Below are 25,167 nucleotides of genomic sequence, written 5' to 3'. Positions count from 1 at the left end.
ACGAAGTGTTATTAGGTTCAGTATTAAAACAATGGAAAGGTCAGAGAGATGATTAGCCTTGATATGAATATGATTATGTGGGACCTCCAAGCTATACATTCTTATACAATTGACCCATATAGTGAAAGGAAAATGCATAGCCAGGTTCATGATAACACTGCCTGTATAATTATGGACATATTTATAAAATAATTAGGTCTAACAATTAATGGCCGATCAGATGCCAGCAAATGTCGATATTTGACTAACAGATACACGTGACACATGATCATGATTCTATAGACATGATCCCAATAATACACCCTGAATGAAGTACTTTATATATACCATAAAGCAAGATACCCTAGGCGTAGGGGGCAATTTCAGTTAAGGGGGCTGAGGCTGTTTGTTCGAAAATTTTCTTTGTCACCCGAATTTTCAGAATGAGTCAATCATTAACTAAAAGGAGTTATCCACAAAGCTCCACTTAAGTATCATAGTATTCATAACGTAAACCTAGAACAATTTCATTTTGTAATTATACAATTATTCCGAAAAACGGAAATACATTGCCCGAAAATGGACAGTTCACCGAATATATCTATTTAAAAAAAATAAATAAAATGGTTTCGATTTATCATACGACAAGGGCTGTGTCATTAGCGCAGTGTTTGGTTTTATTATTGAGGTCTGTTCGAAGTTATTTCGCGGGGTGGTGGGGGAGGGGGGGGGGTACGCCTATGGTTTTGCTTTATCATACGACAGTATTTGGTTTTATCGTTGAGGTCTGTTCGAAGTTATTTCGTTGGTTTATCTTGCATTTCTGCTATCGATCTGACTTCAATCCACAGTTTACGCTAATAAATTTGAGATGTCCATCATTGCAGAAAATTCCACCGAATACTTAACGTCTGCTTCCCCATTGTAGACTACGTAAAAAGAAAGAAAAAAAACCGACCAAATTAGTACAGTATCGCGAGAGAACAATTATATCCATAATTTCAGCAGTGTTTTTATTTTTCACAAAACTCTCGATAAGGATTCGAATATCAGCCAAAAAATAGCACTGGTGCTAAGAAGTGATGACGAGGAGAAACATAAATACCAGGTTGGGTAGTAACAATGATATTTATATATGTACCAGACTGGGAATATTAATATATCCGGTGCTGACGAGGAGAAACAGCTTCCGAACCTCTCGAGCTTATTGGAAACCGAGGAGAATCATCTACTGAGTTAACGAATAGCTGAGGACCAATAATAACTCCGGTGCTGACTTGAACGTCAAGTATCACACCTGAAGTAGTAGATATCAAGACTATAGCGAAATACGAGCAAGAGCTGGAACGACAGCACTGCTGAATTAAACAATATCATTCTACCGCCTTAACACAACGCCATATCGAAGCAACATGTCTAGAAGGTGGTATCTTTTGGATTCTCTAGAGATCAAACTTATCACCCGATTAACTTTAAATTTATGTACACTGTTTAAGTTTATGTGGATAAGAATCCTATTGATTTTCAACAATATATGGCACTTGATCTCCTTGATAAATCTTGTGGATGTTCTAGAGACCACAGTTTTAGCATGGGGCAGAACTAGAAGCCAAACAAATCCTAATGATAATTACCCTTCTCAGTTACATGTACATACAAATTTGTAAAAAAAAACACTTAAAGAGAGAAGTGTAACGGTCGTATGCTTTGTCCTTTATCATCAGATGGTGGGATGGGGTTGGCATTCAAAGCGCGAAATAATGATATGCGTGATATCACAATTAATGCTTTGCATCAATGAAATTGAATCACAATGTGATACTATTAATTTCTTTATAAAAACTGACATCAAACGGGGGTGTTGGATTTCTCTCTTTAAAAGGCTCAATGCGTATGTATGCCAACGTAATATTTAGAGACGATGATGGCATCATGAGTTGTCAACTGTCAATATTTAATTTCCTTAACAGGAGCCTGGCACCCCCCCCCCCCTCCTGCAAAAATTGCTGGACCCGCCCATGATTACTTAATTCTTTAATGGGCTGTTACTTAAAATTATTTTGTAAATGTTCTTCTTACCGACAAAAGAAATGATATGCGACAACCCTTGTAGACTGCCCAGATGACTTACGTGGGCGTATGCTTCGTTCCGTAGCTTTCTTAATCGCTTAGACAAGTAAAAATTGAATCGAACTTATACATGTGATTGTTGTATCACCTGATATTGTTTCTTATAGGCCAAGTGAAAAAAAGGTATTCATAGTGACTCTTCTGGGAGTGAAACTGTGTTACAACGTTTGATATCTGCATGGCTCCTAAGGAATAAAGATTGTCATGTTAGTTTCAAACATCTTTGACGCCGCTCAATATTCTTGGTGTCTTCCCGAATAAACTTTTGGTTTTAATGCAAGCCTGAAATTTGTTGAGTTATCTACACGAACCCAGCCTATTGACATGATGGGCTATTTAAACGCCTTAATCGTTTTGTATAGAAATGTATTTATTTTCCTAGTATGTTACCTATATGCAGTGGAAACTTGCTAAACCGTTAATTTAATGTAAACGAAAGCTATTCCCATTCGCTTTACCAGACGACGATGCACTAAAATATGGAAAGCATAGGTATCTATAATATTTATGTGAAAAGGAGATTTTCCAGACACCTGCCACTGACTAGAGCTAAAAGCAGTCTGTTTAATTTGAAAATATTTGTTTATATAGTTACCCCATTCAAATAAAGACCTTTTAAAGCTATAAATTAGCGGTGTTTTCATATACAAAATCTTTAGTATTTATTTATTTATATCTGCACAAACATGCACACACCTGTGCACATAGAACACTGACATATATATCGTGATATATTTTGTGATCCTATGAATATTTTATCTATAATAACATTTTACAAATAGACGTCAGCAATATCTGAATTGTTCGTCATAATCGTTTAATGCAAATATCACATACATTGGCATTCATAAATCTTATCTCTTATCTCTGAAGTTTGATTGCTTGTATAAAAAAAAAACGTTGTGTACAGATATAATTATCATGAATAATATTTATTGGCCAATGGATGATCATAGACTGGCCAATAAAGGAATAAGTCTGGATTCATCTGGTATGAAAAGTTACTTTGGATTGGCAATGTTAGGGTTCTTTTACTTACCCGCTTACGTGGACATCGTTTTTTTTTTCTCTCACCGAACGACGAAGCAACACATTTATCCTACGCTAGGATCTGGAAAAGTTGTTATATAACCCGCGTTCTGCTTGACGTGAGGGATTAGCCAATGAAACCGTCTGTTGCAGTGAGTTCTTAGCACGGAACTTTGGGTATCCTACTAGAAACATCAACGCTGCATAGGGTCAAAAGCAGTCGTATGACCCCTGACGCAACCTCCTGCTACAACTGGTCAGATCTTATGGAGTGTAGGCTAACGAAAGTATAAAATACGAAACGAAATGTAAATCTGGGGCCTGTTTCACGAAATTTTAACTAAGATAAAATCCAAATTTTAGTAATTTGATTGGATAATATTACACTGATTGTAGTGGTTGACCAATCAAAATTGAAGTATCTACTAAAATTTGGATTTTATCTTTAGTTAAAATTTCGTGAAACAGGTCCCAGTATTTTAATCAGATTGTACATGAAAATCACATGATACAGTTTTCAAAGCAAAGCAAAAACGTGTTTTTGGTCAGGTAATTTAGGCCGTTGCGCCCTATAGACTGAAAGCAATAAATAAGTTTACCGACCACAACATTTTGTCCAATAATTTGTCATACTATTAAGGAAATTATCAACAATTTTATAGCATCACTTTTCAAAGTGCACGTTCCGCCTCCTTGAGCCTGCAATTGATGACGGACCCTAACATTGTTGTCAACAGAAAGCGATGTCTTTATTCGTCGACATAAATTGTATTCATAATTTTTAACAGACCTAAATAATATCTGCTTATGGTAAACATTGCATGCAAAGTTATATATGAAAAACTTCATTCATAGTTCTACTTTGGCGTATTAGGTGTTCTTTATACAGGACATGTATAGCATTGGAATGAATAATGATTTTCCTAATAATATCACCTTAACAATGAATGGCGTAAAGCTCTTCAACGCTGTATATATTCAAAACAATTTTGCTTTGGGTGTGGTTATAAATAACACAAAGCCATAAAATATTAGGTTGACAAAGGTAGACACTTCCTTATTTATAGGTCAAATAACAATCAGCTTTTTTGTGATGTTGAAACTTTTTAATGTAATTTTTTATTATTTTTATTTGATATAGGGTTGATCTATGAGCTCAATAAAAACTAATGTTAGCATACAGTCGATGCAATCAATGCAATCATTCTATAATAGAGTAGCTAATATAGATCAAAGTATAGACTATACACGACGATTTCAAGTAACATGTGTAGATTGAAATCTGGGTGTGGTCCGGAAGGCATCGCTTTCACGTTTTCAAAAGAATTTCCTGGCCATTGCCTTACGTCATAATAATATTATAAGATATACACAGGGAGAAAAAATAAATAAACAGTCCGTTTGTTTTAATAAGTTTATTTGCTCACCTTTTAAAGGGACAGCGATAGTTCATATTGACCTAACATTGATTTGATTATCTAGATCGAATTAATCTACGGATATAAGATATCCGTTATTATTATAATTGAATGCAAAATTTACAACCTAGACTCGAGATACATATAATATACTATTCAAAAAAAGTAGGGGATATTTGATTTTTAAGTGTTATTAAAGTCACCTAATGAAACTGACGAAGAAACAAATGACAAAATGAAATGAAGTTCACATTCCTCGATTTATTCCAAATGATCGTTAGACTAAGTAAGGCACAGACTGACCATTATAAGGGTAAAATGATACCCGGGGTCAAACAGCAAAGTTACCACAGCATCACAACCAAGTCAGTAACGGGTAAATCCTCCTCTGTTTGCCAAACAAGCATTGATCCGACGTGGCATACTCCTAATGAGACGTCTAAGGTCATTTTGGTCCAGATTGTCCCATTCCTGTTGCAACGCAGCAGCAAGTTCTTGGACATTGGCAGGACGTTGTTGACGTTGACGTAACCTCTGTCCAAGCATGTCCCAGACATGCTCGATGGGGGAGAGGTCGGGACTCAGTGCTGGCCAAGGTAATGTGGTGATGTTCTGTTGTTGGAGGTAACCTGTAACGATCCTGGCCCTGTGACATCTTGCGTTGTCATCCTGGAAGATGAAACGGCGGCCATGACGTCGTGCGAACGGCACAACATGGACTGCCAAGATGTTGTCCCGGTAGTACTGGCCTGTAACACGCCCTGCAACAACATGTAAAGCCGTTCTTCCAGCAACAGTGATGCCTCCCCACACCATAACAGAACCACCCCCAAATCGATCATGTCTGATGACGTTAACGTCTTGGAAGCGCTCGTTTCGACGACGCCACACCCTCCTACGTCTGTCCAAAAAATCAACAGTGAACCTTGACTCATCTGAAAACATCACATTGCTCCAGCGTCGATTATCCCAGTGTTGACGATCCCTACACCAACGACGTCTTGCCTGAATGTGATGATCTCTCAAACAAGGGATCACGCGAGGACGTCGGGCGCGAAGGTGACCCCTATGCAGTCGATTCCGAATCGTCTGGCCACTCACTCTCACACCAGTGTCTGTTTGAAGACGAGCGCTGATCTGATTTGCTGTGATGACACGATTTCTCAAGGCCAAGGTACGGATAAATCGATCCTGGGCTTGAGTTGTCGCCCTTGGTCGACCTGAGCGTGGTCTGTCCTGTACAGATTGTGTATCACGGTATCTGGACCATAGCCTGCTTATGACAGACTGAGAAACATTCATCGTCCGCGCCACAACCGCCTGTGTTGTGCCGATCTGTAGCATGCCAAGGGCACGTAACCTTTCATTTTGGGTAAGCCGACGCATATCAAAATTTGTTTTCTGGTCACTAAAACAATTAAACTGATGTTTCCACCCTGGAATTCAATGCCACAATGACTGTAACATTCAAAGTCAGAGTCGTGCAAATCTTGGGTTGGACCCCCATGATGATCCCAAGCATCACCTGCATTCCATGCGGTAGCTATTGGTGCGTTTGGGCGTCACATGTAACTGGAAATGTTTCTTCTGTTAGGTTCTATAGTGACTTTTTTCGTAGTCATTTGCATATTTTAGTATTATGCCCCCAAAATCAAATATCCCCTACTTTTTTTGAATAGTATATAATATAATCTTATAGTAATGTCGAATTTTGATACAGGCAATTATTTTACACCAGGCATGTTTCTCATACGTTGCTACCATTTAAATTATAGATTAACACGGGTGTGTCTAGAATGGCACGCGTCAGGTTTCATTTAGTGAGAGGTAGGCTTGTCGATTAGGCGTTTGATTAAGTATTTTTGCGCTTCTTGGGTCTACTGTATTTCCGTCCAATAGTCAAATTTCATTCTTAAACACGGTTTTAATTGTGTTTTCGTGGTTGATCTTAGATTTGATAGAGGAACAGGTTTCATATCAAATAACGATCATCATAAATGATTGTTTGATTTTAGAAATAGACTATACCGGTAACCTTGTAAAATGCTGGGGTTTTGGGGGGTTTTTTTTATTAAGACAGAAAACTACAAAAGCGTCATAAAGCATTTGGAAATAAAACATGATAAACTATTTTCTGATTATGTTGTGTGGAGGTCGGGTGTTCGATCCCTGCATTGGCCGAGAAAGTTCATCCCGATTTTCCGGCGTGGTTTCCCCTTGTCAGTGATGCAGGACGGAGGGGCTGACAAGGACAGCTGTCTAGTCGTTCGGATGGGAAGAAAAACCGAGGTCCCGTGTACACATTGGCGTGCACGTTAAAGATCCCTTGGCTGTTGGAATTCGATATAAGAGTAGGCCGTAGCGCCGCTGCCTGGGCAAAATTCCCTCACAGCACACTGTATGGCGTATGTCCGTCTTTATTAGCCCAGTTTAGGAGCAGAACAGAAGGACGTTAAACCCCATTTCATTTCATTTCATTATCGTCATTTACCGGAATGGCTACATAGAGTTTCTAATTTCAGTTTTAATTGCACAGCCAGCGAATCAGTTTGTATATTATATTTGTCGGTTTTTGAACTGTACCGTTATAGACACCATTCTAGAGAGATTTTATTGGACACTTTGTCAGCCAAAATTAGATTATTTGTTAAACCACAGATATAACATCAGACGCGTTTCGAAATTTTGCAGCCGAACCAGCTGTGGTATTATTTGGAACAAATTAATTTATCTAAAAGTGCATGCTGCACATTTGCGTTTGTTTATAACATATACAGAAACTGTTAACACATAATTACTGTTTGTGTTGTAGAGCATTATTTACTATCCAGAAATTATATAAAATATGCAACGTTATCAGTAAAGCTGAACACTTCAACAAATATTCAGTGTAAAACCTCTTGTAAATCTCTTGAACTTGAAACTTTTTATAAGCTTACTCCTACACAAGACCATTTTGGATAAAACCTGGGCTATGAAAATATGCTTTTATATAATATATTATATATATATGTAGGGCTATTACTTATAGATAAACATTGACATGACATGACACAATCTGATATTTTCTTTATCTGAATTAGAATGATATATGATATATGTATCTAAAAACAAGGGCGTTAGTATACTCATAAACTTGATAATGTAGTAACAAAATAACGGCTTATCGTCCCCTTCTAACAGTTTAAACCTTGAACAAATATAGGTTCTATTTGTTATTAAGAATTTAACATATTATACGTACTTAGATATTGAGAGTCCTCTCTGTCGCGATGTTAACAGTTGTAAATGTTTGGTCAGACATGTTAAAGTAGTCGGCATGTTACTTGAAGACGAACAGAAGATATAAGTTATATTTACATAATAAACGTACTTCAACAATATCTGCACACTGACAAAAGTTAAGATATCCTTTATAATAAGTGAGCCACTACTCCAGTCAACAGATCAAAAGACACCCCTTGATTTGTCACCTTACAATAATTTGATTCCATTACCTTTGCGAAAATTATTATAATTAAAGAGCAATTCCCATTTTAAAAGAGTCCCCGAAAAGAAAATTCAGGTCAAGTTTTGTACTTTTCATTTTTCTACAAAATATGTTTTTGAAAATCGGAGTAGGTGGCTATTTTGGTAGCGGGGTTCGGGGTGCAAGTAATTGCAGGCCTTGCGAAGAGTGCAAAATAGTCTGGCACCGGCCACGACTCCATCTGGCCTATTATATGGACTTTGAAAACAGAGCTTCGGAGATGGTAGTTGTGTGACGCCAAGGATCTAATAATAGTATTATAATAAGGTCCATGGTGACACTAGAAAAAGATCTACTAGCACCCTCCCCGTATTATTAACCAGTTATATTATCTAGGATTTCTCCTTTAAAATCATCGTTTGTTTGCAACAGCTTCCTGCCTGCACTTAATTTACACCAGGACCTGGCTGCAAAACTGTATATCATTTTAATTGCTTTTTCTTGCGATTCAATGATTTTTGCTGATTTTTGCTGCTTTTTGTCTTCCATAGTATAAGTGTCTCGCGTTCCATCCCGTCAACATCAATAACCGTGTTCATATTAGTTAATCTTATCACGTGCTGTGAAAAGCGCGGGAAGTGATATAACATAGAAGCAGACGTTTAAAAATTGTCTGCGATATCACCCTCAAACAGAAGTTAAGCAACAAGCTTCTATTTCTTAAGAAGCACTGGTAGACGCTAGTCCGTTTGTAGGCCTAGTTTGTTCTGTGTATGTCACCTTTGACAGTTTGACCTTGAATAATTCCGTAGACGAAGAGAATGTCAAAGGGTTGTTTTAAATTGTGGTATCAAACTGGCTGAGCATCGTGATGATGAAAAAAACTTTGTTGGTTTACAAACGTCAGTTAGTGGTTACAAGTTTTTACAAGTCAGAACATTTTGAGACATCCGCCCCAAAGGCAAAGCGAGATTAGACAGTGATTGGCAGCATGCAATAATATAGGCTAAGATAGATATGAGTTTGTCACTTAGCCCATGTCATCTTAGTCGTATATAACAATGACTAATAATATTTGTAAGCGTGGGATGAATAGGTTATCAAATTAATACAAACAGGTGTTTATTAAAGATGAAATTATTTTGGAATTTTAAATTTCAGCTGGTAACTGAATCTGAAAATAAAGTAATTGAGCCTTATAGTAGAACGTTGTCTAGAAAACAGTATTATTTTTTATGTTTCAAACAAGGCTGTAACTAGCTCAGAGCAACGAGGGGGCGGGAAGTGTCATCGGCGGGGGGGGGGGGGCTTTGCCTCCCCCTGCGCCCCCCAAGTTACTGGCCTGGTTTAAAAATGTAGATTTCTTGAATTAATAACTTATCGCCTTGAACAGGGGCTAAAATTCCATTGTCAAATGGAACCGTTGAAATCATGCTTGGAAACATGTAGGCCTACGTGGAAAATGGGTCAAAGTGACATTGACCTACCCCACTGTTCTCAAAGTTGCAGTTTTGCTACATGAAATTGAATGGCAACTGTCCTCTTCAGAGTGAAGAAGACTGAACTCAAAGAACTATGCCTACATTTACATTAATTGTGGTCATAAAATGTTTTTTTTTGTTGTTTTTTCAGAGAGCAAGCTATGAATTTGAGATTAGTTTTCAACATAAACCTGTACCTTGGCATAAGTGTCCCACAGGTATGTCAAAATAACAATTTTTTTATATCCCTAATTGCCATACAATTGAAAGAATTTTATTCCCCAAAAAGGTCTCTTGCACTAGAAGTGTTAAAAAGAATTTTCAAGGTAGCTGTACCCACTAGACCATAAAAGACAAAAATTCAATTTCCTTCCAAATAATCGACCCATGTTGCAAGACTTTTTTTGTGTCTTATTTAGAATCCCCCCAACTCAATAAAAATCAAATCCCACTACAATTTAGAAAACTAGCATTACGAGGACCCTAAAAGCAAATATATAAATAAGGAATAGAGATATTGCAAATTTATGATCGACAATGATGATAATTTTGTAAACATTGAATCGTAATCCTGGGGCCTTATTAATGAAATCGTAACTAATTTTTAAGGATGCAACCTTTTCATTAGCTGAGCGCCAGTACCGAGTAGTGTCGAATGGTACTGAATGTATTATTGACTTGCATAATCGAGTGTCTCTCTCTCTTCCGGTTCCTTCCTTGACCATGCTGGATTATTAAATATTCATCTTTGACAAAGTTGTTCTTTGAGTGTTCGTCCAAAGTGTGGCATTATTGACTGGCGTGGCAACCGGAGTGGGATACAAACTTTTCGCTCATTATAAACGTATACATTAGTTTAAAAAAAAAAATGTCAAAAGTGTTGTTGCTTGGACGAAACGTTTTTTACTATAAATTGTCTTCACTCAATTATCCCATACTTTGTATTGTGTATATTTTTTTGTGTAAGCCAGCAAGTTCACCAATGGCGAATAATACACATGCTCCTTCCTTTGAATCTTGACAACAGAATCTCCAATATTAGTTATCGCTGGATCCCAATTTCGCCACTTTCCTGCTTGACGCTGAAGCAGGGCAAAAAAAAGCTTTCAAAATGATCCGTCAGATATGGCCTCAGCCCACAATCTTAGACGCCGTTGCCTGTAAACTTCGCATTCCCAATACATCTATTGAACCACAACCAATTCGTCATTTTCTGGCGAACCGGCGAATCTGATATATTTAAGTATTGAGAATCATGCGTTTGAAATTTGCATTCTGTTGTTATCTCTGTAGCTATCAAATAATAACATTTATGTAAATGGTGTCCTGGTGTATATGTATGGAATATTAAATCACAAATGAATGTTGTTATTTGATGTCCACAGACAGAACAACAGGACGCAATTTTCAAACACATAATTCTCAATAATTATTTTCGACTATAAAAAAATAGATATACATTGTCCGTTAATATTACAGCACCCCCGAGAACACTTCCTGCCCCCCTCGTTGCTCTGAGCTAGTTACGGCCCTGGGTTTTATTGCATTAAAGAACGATCCAGTATTAAATCAATACCATCTGTGATTGAAAATTGACTACCCCAAGAATCCCAACAAAAACCTGACTGCTGAGAAAGCCATCGCCGAATTAGAAAATGAACTTCTCCGTCAGGAACAGAAAGGTGGTACAGTTACTCCCCTATCCCTTGCTATTGCAACTGCACGACTTAATTTGCGCATTCACGGTCGTGAATTGTCTGCAAGAGAACTATGGACTCATTAAAACAATTTCTCCAACCAACAAATTCCTGTCTTTGACCAAGACATCATCATGGCCCAACACACAATAAATGTTCCTACTTGCTGAATAATATGCTGACTTAATGACTCTTTAAGTAGAGTTCAATTGTAAGGAAGTTCTAATTCTACATTACATACAGGAGATATGTGTAATTTATTCTTTTAGGTGGACATCATATTATCATGTCATGTAGCTTTTTTCTATCTAAATTAATTGTTCATGTGTATAAAGATAAAAATAACATCTTACACATGACTATTTATGATATTTATTGCTTCAAATAGCCTGCAGATATATTACACATTTAGATGGAAATAAAGCTACAATTGAATAAAAAAAAAAGCAATAATAATTCAAATATATTTGCTGTGTTAGTTTTATACAACTCTGTCCATGTCTTGATGTAAAACGTACAATATATGTTTGTCTCAGTTCGTTCTAATGTGCAATAGTTCATAAAATTCCATTTCATTTACAGATTTTGGTGAAAAATAAATGGAGCTCTTTTATCTCAAGGAAAAATGACATTTTGCTGAGTTTTATAGCTCAAAGATTATTGGGTCAAACAAAACACTCAGTATCTTGAAAATCTTTGAATAGAGAAATTGAATGTAAATGGCAAATATTGCATTTAGATTTAAACACTTTCTCTTCACAACAGAAATATATCTTTAGTTTTGTAATTAATATTTTCATCTTTTAAAAGTTTATATTTTATTTCAGTCAAGGTCTTGATCTAGTAACCTATTATGGGTGGAGACAGGTTTCTTTGCCCTCTCATTCTTTCTTAGTAGTCTGTACTCTACAGAAAAAGTATGTTTGATATTTTTGTAAACAAAAGAGTGCCAGTTTGCACTGAAATTCACCTTTTTGTATTCTTCAAGTTTCTGACGTATTCTTATATTATCAACAATTCTATATCAAACTTTCTTATTATTTCTTCCTCGTGTTAAATTAAAAGACATTGAAACAGTCATGTTAAAACTAAAACGTTGTTGACGCAACATGTAACTTATTTTAATTAAAAATGATTAGAAGATTTTTGGTGAATTAAAAAATGTTAGTTGAATTTTTGTTCAATTCTGCGATTAATTAAACATACATTATGCAAGAGCTAAATATGGTTATTGCAAGTCTTTATTTAGGCTTCAGATGTCATAGAAATTATAAATTAGGTCTTTATTTACACAACAAGCACAAAATCAACTCTGTAGACCCATGGATGGCTTGGATTTAAACAGGATTTCATTGATTGATTAAATTTTTAAATGGTGTCGTAAGCGGAGATTAACCGTTACGTTGACATCATACTCCCGGAAATTTTAGATCAAGGCTAAATGATAGAGTGTACGAAGCGAGGCCGCTGTTGAGCGAGGCCGCATGCCAGTCAATTTGATTGAAAGATTGATATATACGACCTTGATATTATGTTTAGTTGTGGTTAAAATGAGAGTTTGGATGTCGGTATTATGCGCTTTTTTGTCACTTGCGTTTACAGAAAAATTATGGAAATTGATAAACATCACAACTAACATCACCCCAGTTGAATTGCAGCCCCATTGATTGGATCACTGTTTCCTATTTGTCTACTTCGGGAGTTACGTAGGCCTACCAGTTACAGTACAAGAGTACACGCAGGCTAACAAGAAGTCTGCTATAATTATGCCTCATTGATTTGGTCCATTCCTTTCAAACCTTCTCTTCTTATCTATATATTAAATGAAATGAAATGAAATGGGGTTTAACGTCCTACTGTTCTGCTCCTAAACTGGGCTAATGAAGACGGGCATACGCCATACAGTGTGCTATGAGGGAAATTTTGCCCGGGCAGTGGCACTGCGGCCTACTCTTATATCAAATTCCAACTGCCAAGGGATTTTTTATGTGTACACGGGACCTCAGTTTTTCGTCCCATCCGAACGACTAGACAGCTGTCCTTGTCAGGCCCTCCGTCCTACATTATCTATATATTAAAAGTCTTATTTTTAATTTGTAGTAAAAATAAATGTGATACGAATTGAATTGCAACCCCATCTCAAACCGAATAGGCTAATGGTACCACAGCCACTGAAAACATTACTTGATATCGTGATTATGTAGGTGAAGTTAACGCTTGTCAATCAAACGATCGGCCATTCTCGGAGACGGTGAAATGATAGTTGACTCCTATTTCTAGTCAAAAATTACAATGGTGATAACTTTGTTCAGAATAAAGTAATTTGACTGAAATTTTCAATATATTCTTCTTTCATCATCTATTTTTGAAATGTTATAGCAAGAATGGCTAACTCTCTATTAAAATCTCCCATAATGTATCTTTAATATGTGTCATCTATTTATTTTGTGATTTCGGCGGGGGACATCGGCCTCACTGTTGGCTTGTTCACTATTATAGCGAGAACAGTCAACTCTTTATATTATCTTCCATAATGTATCTTTATTCCAACAGTCTTATTTCTACTTTTATACTATGGATTTTATGGTAGGCTGCAGCCTCCAGAATCTGTCCGAACAGGGTCCTTAATCATTTTTGAAACTAACCAGCCACATTTTGAGTCAAAAGAGGTCCTGGTAGGGTAATTATAAGCTCCCATTACCTTTGATAGAATTAGACTTCAACAAAAATAATTCTTGGTAATTTGTTATGTAGAATGTCATTCTGAATAGGCTAATATATGTGATTACCACAAATAATATAACATCAAATAGGTAACACCTTTCTGAAAATTGTCCATATTTAATTCATGTACAGGCTTCACCTCAATAATAAGAGATTGGTTGACCAAATCTGCAAACGTAACTTCGCTCAGAATAAAGTAATTTGACAGAAATTTTCAATATATTCCTTTTTCATTATCTATTTTTAAACAATTATTGTGAGTACTGTCACCTCTATCTAAATCTTACATTATGCATGTTTATTTGATAATGCTGTGTGTGTCGACAATCTTAACTCAGATCAACATATGTCAAATATGTAAATAAGTACAATAAAACATCAATGAAAAATAAACCCAAAATAACTGCTCTATTAATTCTAACATTCTTATTTTTTTCCTGGTTTGATAATGCAGAGTTAATTTGTTAAATGTTAATAATAGGATTTCATTTGAACAATTGACTTCTGGTACACATTTACATGCAATGATCCCTACCGTATATAAAAGGTGACATACAAATTTTACTGATTGTTGAATAAAACATTTGTTACCTATGTGAACTACTCAACCTTGTCTCATTCATCACTATTTACTACCTATAGCTAACATTCATCTTAACATAATATTATTCAACTCAAGATTTTATATTTTTTTAAATATTTTTAAAGATATATTTCTTCCTAGGCACTATTAAAAGATCCTAATTATATAGCCATTGATTGAAAACATACTGGTACCCAGACTACCAGGGAAGATATATTTCTTATCAAAGTCATTATACATATATATTACAAGGTTCTTTTAACTTATTGACACATACTTCACTGATTCAAATTTTAAAATAGAAATCACTATAAATAGTGTAACAAAGAATTGGAGAGGGCTAGCATGAAGGCATGCATGTATGTGCTAAAATACCAATGGTCTGTAATAAATTAGTTATGGGGGCTTATTATGCAGTTTTAGTTTAAATATTTATTTATCCTGTTCATAAGGATTGCACTTTCAGTGGGTCGAATAAATGACATAATTATGCTTTAAGGTAGAAATATATCAAAAGGGTTTCTGTTTTTTAAAACAGAAAGTTTAATGTGTTAGTTTGAGTGATGGATTAGTCACATGAACAAGTCTTTTCTAATCACTGGTAGGTGCAGAACAGTAGGACTTTGAACCCCATTTCATTTCAAAATAATCATGACCTAAAGATATTAAAATTTTATGATTTTAATGAATCTTATTTTTTGTCATGTCATAATAATATGATGACATCTCTTTGAATACTTGTATTGTCTTATTTATATATAAAACATAATATAACAGCCTAGTTTACTTTGACCATGAACTGAAAATCTGTGCTTATTGGTCGCATGTCAACAAATTAATTTGCACAGTTATTGCCCATCTTATTAAGACCTGTCTCTTTATACAACTACATCTTAATGTGGTAGCATAACATCTTAATATGGTAGTATCTCTCCGTTGCTCACAATTTTATTATAGTACATAAAGTTCTTGCAGTCCATTTTTTAAAACTTCAAAATAATTCGATGATGATCTGATAGTTGGCTAGAAACTTTTCTTTACAGTAGAGCAGGGTACTTGGTTATCTGTGAGCATACATGATTTCCTGGTAAATTAATTATGTTTATGCATAAAATATATTGATCTGCTATGATACTGACCATCACATGATAAAAACGACCAAAAGTGGTATAATCAGTTAATGTAAACTATACTTTTCAGGTTGGCATAAGATAGGAAGAAAATGTTATCGAGTATTTGTTGAATCTGTATCCTGGGATGAAGCAGAAAAATTCTGTCAAAGGTAAAATGATAATACAACTTAATTGTTTAAAAAAAATTAAGATTATAATGTAGTGGATGTACAAAACAAACTGAAACCCATCTTCTTGTGACAGGTACATTACATAAGGATAGCAATTATTGGCCTTGTTGATGTACATTGATGCATTGATTGTAAAGAAAATATTAAAAAAAGATATTTTCTGTTTACAGAATTTATAATAGCAATTTGTCTCTGATGCTTCGATGAGCAAATTGTACATGATATCAGCTTTACTATGTACTTATTTAATATAGCTGTTTGTGTATGTCATAGTAGTTTGTCAATTTACCAGGGAATGTTGTGGAGAAATGTCATGATAGATATATCTATATAGAGAGACTTTAAGATGATTAAAGGGTTGGGGGAGTGGTGCTCTTATCAGCACCACCCTATAAATCCATGAATACTTAAAACACAGATCCTATTTCGTTTCCTTTTATATAGTTCAAAATTTATTTCGTTTTACTTGTCTTTTGTAGTTAGTTTCACAGATTTTGATATAATAAATGGTTATTTTAAAAGCTTTTGTAATTAGTTGCACTGATTTTATTCCCATTATATGTAGAAACCTCTACTTAAGGAATGTGCACCATAATTTCCAATCTCACTTTAATCCAAAAACAAATGATGTCAATTTCTGATTTTATTACCTCTAGATTGTGATGTCAGAATTATATGTCATCCTAAAGACAGTATTTTATGTTAAAGCTATGAATATGTCAAGTAGAACGCTGTGAAAGAAACATCAACTTTTTAAAAAATACCTATGTTAGGGTGAAACACATTTCATGTTATGTTTAGATTCACGTATGTTACTTTTTATTAAATGAGATGTTCTGTACAGAATGAAGTTAGCTGAGTAGAGATAAAAATGGTACTGACATTTTATTTAAAGAACTTGCCCAGTGTAAAAAAAGTTTAAGGTCATGTGATGAAGAAGCCTATTGATTTTCCGCAATTTCCGATAATTACTGCCAGAGTTATGGCCCTTAATCACTTCAAAATATTTTGTGGATGCTCTAGAGGCTAAAGATAATATCAGATTGACTTTAAATTTATACACAGTGTTTAAGGTCATGAGACGAAGAAGCCTATTGATTTTCGACGATTTCCGATAATTTTATTGATTTTCTGCAATTTCCAATAATTACTGCCAGAGTTATGGCTCTTGATCACTTGTGAATGCTCTAGAGGCTAAAGATAATATCAGATTGACTTTGAATTTATACACAGTGTTTAAGGTCATGAGACGAAGAAGCCTATTGATTTTCGACGATTTCCGATAATTACTGCCAGAGTCATGGCCCTTGATCACTTCAAAAAATCTTGTGAACGCTCTAGAGGCTAAAGATAATATCCGATTGACTTTAAATTTATACACAGTGTTTAAGGTCATGAGATGAAGAATTCTATTGATTTTCAGCGATTTCCGATAATTACTGCCTGGGTTATGGCCCTTGATCACTTTGAAAAATCTTGTGGACTTTCTAGAGGCTAAAGTTAATATCCGATTGACTTTAAATTTATACACAGTGTTTAAGGTCATGTGACGAAGAAGCCTAGTGATTTTCAGATTAGGGTCAGAGTTATGGCCCTTGATCACTTTGAAATGTCGTGTGATGCTCTAGAGGCTTATGTTATCATCCGATTGACTTCAGATTGATACTCAGAGTTTAAGGTCTTGAGACGAACGAGTATATTGATTTTCAATGAATCAGCTAAATCCATGATATTAAATGTTTCGTATGCTAAACTTTAGCATGAGGCAGAACTTTATAAAAACCAAACAAATTCTAATGATTTTAGTGTATTATCAATGTTTCAGTACTGAAAAAAGTAAAAATATGTGACAACTCTTGTTGACTGCCCGGACGATTTAGCTGCTGTGGGCGTATGTTTCGTTGCCTGGCAACCTATCTTTAAGATTTCTTACAAACTTGGTGTGAAACACTACCGATTTACCAAGTTCTCCATACATCTTGTGCAAAGTGTGGGGTATATTGCATGTCATAGCTGCTGTGTAGGCTAGCGCATACTCCAAATCCCATATTTTGCCAGAGGTCTTTGAAAACTTGTGCTCGAAAATCCTGATGTCACCACTGCATAATAGTTCAGACTATTTCAATTTGTTAGATATAAAAAGATTATTCATTCGAAATGTTTCATTCACATTATTTCATTCACTAACAGCACCTGATAATATCCTAAATAAGTGTTCAAATTTACAATACAGTGTTAAATTGACAAAGCATGATACCTTACACCAGGAGTTTTTCATTGAAATGTGATAATAATACTGGTTGAAAATAAATAAGACAAACTTTAATTTAGTGTAAAAATAAATGAAAAGTGAGACTTTTTCAAGGTATTTGGTCCATTAAGATAACAGTTTTTTTAAAGTAAAGATTTTAAACAGGTGCACTTCACAGTACTGTTATCTAAAAAGGGGAAAAAATTCATTCTTACATTCCTTATTATTTTTTCTCAAATTTCTGTTAAAAGTTGAACTGATTTTGGAAAGAGATATAGCCAATTAAAGGATTAAGACTTAAGAACATGATGAAAAGTATCTTATTTAAATACTGCAATATTTGTTATTTGACACTATGATATATAGGGAGTAGGTTATATACTATAATGTAATAAAAAGTCATTATTGACAAGTATGTGTAAAATGTTAAATACCTCCACCCATTCTAAACTCAAATAACATTCATACATTGTATCTAGACTTAGTACTTTAGTTTAATCTAGATATGTTTTTTATTCACCTTTCCTAATCTCTATAACAGTACATGAATGATACTTATTTTTTGTGTCTTAGTCAGTGTAGAAATATTTATGGAACATTAAGTAGAGATCAGTTCTATGAAATAAGCCTGTAGGTTATTGGATACAAATGAAAAGAAACTATCATTTGTAGATCTGTAATAATTTAACAGATTTTTACTATAAGAATTTTCCTCCTTTGGTTGAACTGGGAGACCTGACTTCCAATTGATAAAGTGTCTAAGTGTCTTGAACAGGTACATATATAATATGTATTTTCAATTGTATAAATCTTAGATAGGTTTAGGTTCAGTAAATCGATTATGGGTAAATGTTAATTTGGTATTCCAGATAGCCCTTAATAAGAAATAATAACCACAATGTGAATCTAATAAATCAAGAAAATATGATTAAAACATCTAGTTCACAAACTGAAATGTCTTTATATTATAAGAAATGTAGAATCATACTACAGCTGTCTTGTCATATTTTTAAATCTACAATATTTATATTTCAATTAAAAAAAAATAATATAAAGACTAATTTACAGATCAAAGAAAAATCTCTGATTATATAGCACGAGCTTGAGATGAATAGAGTAGTGTTCGGTAAATCTGACTGCATAAAATATATATGTCCCCCAAGTTTACAGATCATAATTTTGTTGCATGCTCTTTAAATGCAAATCAAGCAATCTTTATCAAAAACAGTATTAATACTGTTTCTCCCATCAAATGTGATAAAGTTCTGAAATAATGTGCACATGAAAAATGTTATCTCGCAAGAACAGTTTTCTTATTTGTTGTAAAAGGTCACTTGATAAATATGATTTCATATAAAACAGATGGGGAAGATAGTAAGGATGTTTACTTATGAATTTTAGGGAGAGAGAGAAAAATGAGATTTAACATCAACTACACTCAACACAAACTAGCTCATTTTCGGACTAACATATGGTTCAATTTTATTTCAATAATTCGCTTGCACGTAGGGGTCTTTAGCAGTGGAAGGAAACCGGAGGACCTCTAGAAAACCCACGAGGTTGTACAGGCATCCCTGTACCTCTTGTCACGTACAAGCGGAAAATCGAAACCACGCCACTTGACTCAATGACAGATCTTATGATGTAACGTGTATGCGTTAACCATTTGGCCAACCAACCCGCCTCTGAATTTTAGGACACATGTGCATTTTTCAATTTGTAATGCTTTTGCGACCTATTTAATTTGTTTATTTAAAAACTGCTGTGAAAGTCATCAAACAGTAAATATTTGATAAGTATCTTGGTAACAGTAACTCTAGTTCCTTCCCTTGATAAGAATCTATCCCCCATTCTGAGATAGATTTATTAAGCGACAGTGTAAAAATCAGCAAATACATCTACAGTTTAAAAGTTTCAAATTTGTCTCCTTTAAAATATGTAGCGTGAAACATTCAGGCTTGAATTTCTGTAACTTAATCGTTAGAAAGATTAAAATTGTTTCAAGTATATCCACCCATGTAGTCTCAAGGCTGGCTTATGTTTCTCCAGATCCATTCACTTGTTTTGATAGTTATTTTATGACATATTTGCTCTTACTGTTGCACTTTGTGTATATCTTTTAATGAGTACCAGTAGCTTTGCACATGGCTACTGAAATAAAAGTAGTGATGGTGTTGTTTCATATACTCTTTCTAGAAAACCCAATGCCACTTCTCACTGAATGTGTTCGCATATTATCAGTACTATTATAATGCTCACCACCCAGTATGATGTACATTTATTACATTAATGTGTTCTTTTTGACACATTTCCATCCATTTTCGTTTCCAAAGAACAGAGATTTAGCTCCTTTAAATTTATAGAAGTTTCATAGATAAGAATACAGAAAAGGAACAGATTTAACAGATGTTAGGGCTTATAATGTTGAACATATGTACATATTGAATTAAATTCTGGGACACACCCATTTAAATTACAGACAGTGTAGACTTTTACAAACTGTGGCAAACAACATTTTTATCTCCTATAATTGGTGATTTAATTTTGGTGTTTTTTAGTGTGAAGTTCATTATAGTATATCTATACATATGCCTTAAGATTTACTAGAAAAGAAACTGTATAATTTGCACTGATAAGCCTTTATAAAGCTTTAAGTACTGTAAGAAGGGGAAGAGGCCATGTAAGGTCATCCAGACAAACAGATTAATATTTGAATATTGCTAATAAAATTTTTGCATAAACTATCTAATAAAAAGGGCTTGAAATTACTCTTCTATATTCGAAACCAAACAGGAAATGATCAGCTTTGTACAACTCTTTCTCTTTTATAGTATCATCTATCAGTAGAGCTCTAAGGGAGTACAGATTATCAGCCATCTGTAGCCTGTTATTATCCCATTGCCTTGCTATATATGAAGGACTTCAGAAAATTTACAGTCCAAAATATTTTTTTCATGACAAAATCCGTTAATTTTGAACTTGTCTGCTAAATAAACAACAACATGGACATGCGTTGGAAGTACTTTGAGAACCATCGCTCTCCATGTATTTTAGAAATTTGATTTTCTCCATTTAAATTTTCCTTTTCTTTCTCAGTTTTGGTGGTACATTGGCCATTATTCAGGGGTTCAACAAGAATCATGGATTAGGCCAGGTTTTGCAAGAATTTATAACAGATGCCAATCAAAATACTATTGTACCGAGGAGGAACGCAGCTGAACTATTTTCTTGGATTGGTAAGAATACAATTAAAATTTACAAAATAATGATTGGATATTGATTTGAAGCTAAAAAGTAAAGAAGAAATTGTGTAATATAAAGTTCATAGATTTCATTATATCATATTGTTATGTGACCTGTGCCGGCAAAATTGCGATGAAGAAAGTTTGAAAATTGAGTTTGTTATTTCACATTCCCCATTCCAATATGTTCAAAATGGTGCTTGGTTTGTTTGAATCGGGCAAAAATTGATTGAGCTGTGTCCGTTTGAAGCTGACCAAGTCAGGAAAGTAAGTTTTGAGAAAAAGCAAAGGTATGTTGTTGGGAGGGGGGCTGAAGGCCAAAATCATAGTAAAAATTTGATACGACAATTTTCGCGAAAATGGATGATAATTTTTTATATTAGAAAATGTTTATATATTTTATCCCGCCAACTGGAATATTGACGGTCTTATATTGTATTTAAATTAAAAAATGAATACCTTCCTCTTATTGTAGAAATAAAAAAAAATTTGATATATCATTGTCATGATGATATTTATTTATGCCCATCACAGGTTTTACACAAGATGATAAAGGTAGCTTTTATTGGTCCAATGGTTCACCAGCCTCAGAACAAGAAGGATTTTGGTCACCAGATAATTCACCATTTTCAGGTACGGTATATCTTAACATAACACATGAATGTAGCACGATATAAACAATCAAAATTGTTATTTGGTGCCTACATTACTCACAACAGCTATGTCTATATTTTTGATTATCATTTGTTCAAGTCTGTTCTGAGTTGGCAGCTGAACTAGAGCTACCACTTCTAGTTACTTGGATTGCTTTACTGGTAATAAGGATGAAACTGATTGAAGATAAGCTTCGTACATCAATTATTTGCAGAATTATTGAGCGTGTCATAAAATATTGTAATAGCTATACATGAGAGCATTTTGGTACACTACAAGTCAAATTATTGTCATACTACCTATCTGTCTGTCATTGTTAACTCCTTTCTTCAAACTTGCTGGGCTTATATAACTATGGCAAGATGATTTACCCAATACTAACTGAATACTACCAATTACAACCACATACTAGTATGGGTTAATATTTGTTAGTATGGAGTAATCAAGGGAGATAACTGGAATGGTGAGACATTCACCATCACATTTGTTGTACATTTTTTGCAAGTTTTACACATATTGAATAATATTTACTGATATAATTGACATATTCTTTCACAACAATAAGGTCGTATATGGTTTTATTTGGTAGTATTGTACAAATTGTCCTGCCCTTCATCTACTTATAGACGTGAACCCTATCAAAATTCAGACAAACATTGTAACCAAAGCTGGCAACTGATCTGCTGAAAGGTAGACCTATATGTTTCATTGCCTGGCAGTTATATTACAACCATATTTGCCATTAATTTGGAATACAAACTCTGTCACAACGTATTTTTACCTTTTTTTGAATTAGGATCTAGAGAGAAAAAATGCTGTGATATTGGTCTAAATGAAACCAAATATGGTAAATATCGCTGGATTCTTCATGGCTGTGAATCAAAACGTCCATTTGTTTGTGAAATTCGTACCTGTGAAAGACACCAGAAGCGATGTTCTGATGGACGAGGCTGTATTTGTAAGAATTGGATCTGTGATGGTGAAAAAGATTGCCAAGATGGATCTGATGAACGAGACTGTGATAATAGTAAGTATGGTTTATTTTTGCAGAGGAATCTATCTATTGCTTTCAGTCGTTATGTCATAGGTTTGCCTTAGTTTAAAATAAGCAAAACACCATACAAATTGAGCCTTATTTATTTCTGAGAGAGAGAGAGAGAGAGGGGGGGGGTTTAACCTCCACTCAACACAAATTAGGTAATTTTGGGACTAACATATGGTTCCATTTTATTTTTTTTCAGGTGATCAATGTGGGCAAACACTTACTGGTAAAGATGGAACATTCCAATCTCCAAATTACCCCCAAAATTATCCTAAATATTCTGATTGTCAATGGAGGATTGAAACATCTGTGGGAACAAAAATACAGCTGACAGTAAGACATTTTAGCCTATAATATTAAATTTATTAAAGTAATTGTCCTAGATTTAACAAGGCACCTTAAATAAAAGTACATTATATCTCAGTAAACCAAATGCCAAAATGTGACAATATAGCCTACTAGCTTTTCTGAAAATTCAAAAAATAAAATATTGAACCTTTTGGAAATTATCTAGATTTGCAGAACCAGGAGACGTTGTTCTCATTTAAGGAATTTCATTCTTCAAATTGTATAAGTGTCTTGGTAAGGCCGTGTTGAATTGATTCCTTGTTTCTCCTCACCTGCACGCTTAGATTGAGAACCCCGAAAATCGCATGCTAACCTTTTTAACACAAAAAAAAAAAATATATTAAAAAATTACGTTAATAAGCTCTAAATAAAATTCTACAAATCATCAGAGAAGTCATTTCTTGTTGTTTACTTCTCTTCACAATCTAAAGAAGTTGATAATAGGCCTACACATGTAGGGCCCCACATACCTGGGAATAAGTAACACTGATTGGATGAATTCCTCAAAATGGCACATGTAGCGGTCATTTCGGCTAATGGGAAAGCATATTATAAACCGCGAACCTAAATAATCAATTTTTTCACTGGCTAAAACTATCACACATCATTATTATTCATGTATTGTCAAGTCATATCTTGCGTACTAAATTGTGCCTTACAAAATAGCTAACAATGCCTGGACCACTATCATTTCCTTGAAGATCAATAAATTACTCAAATCTATTTCGTCTGGACGATGATATTGTCGAAACCATCTAAAACTCAGCAAGTGAATTTATTCCTCGAAAACTGTTTAATAGAGAGCTGTTAGTACCCAACATAAACAGTCCAACTTGTCACAAATGTTTTTGTTGACATAACTAACAACGAACTCCAAGGGATTTAAATCTCGTCTGTTTCCATTGTATCGCAATAAAACAGAATATTTATATCAAAATATATAATTTCATATTTTAACAAGTTAAACAAGAAGCCACTTGTTACCAAATTTAGTTCTTATTAAATTTATTCAATTAAATATTGTCTTTGTTTTTATTCTGACCAAGAAGTAGATTATTAAAAAGGTACACAAACTTTCATAGCAATCAATTTTGGTAACTACTGTCCAACCCCACAGGGAAACTGAAAGTTTATTTGTTTTCAAAAAAAAAAAAAATCAGAGAACTTCAGAAAGTTGCACAAGACTAGGATAATGGTTAGAAAGAGTTTTTCAAACTGAATTAACCTGTCAAATTCACTTAAATATATCTGGAACTTGTCCTTTAAAGAAAAATATCTGGTCTAATGTAGGTGTGTGATCTATTATGTACACTATAGATCATACCATGTTGTTGAAGAGGATTGTCTACTTTCTCTGGATTCTTTTTTATACGCTGTTGTCCTGTGCATTCGTCCACAATTTGTTGTGGACACTCTACAGGTCACAATATTTATCCGATTTTGACGAAGCTTGAAATATAGGTCTGTCTCCCAAAGATCTTGGTTCCTTTTGATATTGGCGTGTATCGGGCTATACCTTTATGGATTATGACCCCTGATTATATGAAAAATCACGTTTTTAGCTTATGAACACTCTAGAGGTCACAATTTTTATCTGATTTTTATGAAACTTGGAGTGCATATTATTTATAACACAAAGATCTTGGTTCCTTTCGATATTCACGCATATCAGATATCACGTTTTTGGTTTGTGGTTCCTCTAGAGGTCACAATTATTATCCGATTTAGAAAATGGTTGATTTCGAATTTCGTGAAACTGCCAGACAAAATGGCTCTAGATCTAGAGGTCACAATTTTTTTCCGATTTTGATGAAACT

General features: G+C 34.4%; 1 protein-coding gene across 1 annotated transcript in view; it reads left to right on the top strand.

Annotated features, from left to right (window-relative positions):
- Positions 1–25,167, top strand: part of LOC130010919 (tolloid-like protein 2) — a 32,162-nt gene that overhangs the window by 2,665 nt on the left and 4,330 nt on the right. The window contains exons 2-7 of the mRNA XM_056099138.1: positions 9,658–9,724; positions 15,711–15,792; positions 21,161–21,300; positions 21,841–21,939; positions 22,757–22,987; positions 23,202–23,335. Of these exons, the coding sequence (XP_055955113.1) occupies positions 9,658–9,724; positions 15,711–15,792; positions 21,161–21,300; positions 21,841–21,939; positions 22,757–22,987; positions 23,202–23,335 (753 nt within the window). The remainder of the gene's footprint in view (positions 1–9,657; positions 9,725–15,710; positions 15,793–21,160; positions 21,301–21,840; positions 21,940–22,756; positions 22,988–23,201; positions 23,336–25,167) is intronic.

The sequence above is a fragment of the Patella vulgata genome, chromosome 2, assembly GCF_932274485.2.
Source record: "Patella vulgata chromosome 2, xgPatVulg1.2, whole genome shotgun sequence".
In the NCBI taxonomy this organism is placed as follows: Eukaryota; Metazoa; Mollusca; class Gastropoda; family Patellidae; genus Patella; species Patella vulgata.
This window is presented reverse-complemented; position numbering and strand designations above follow the sequence as displayed.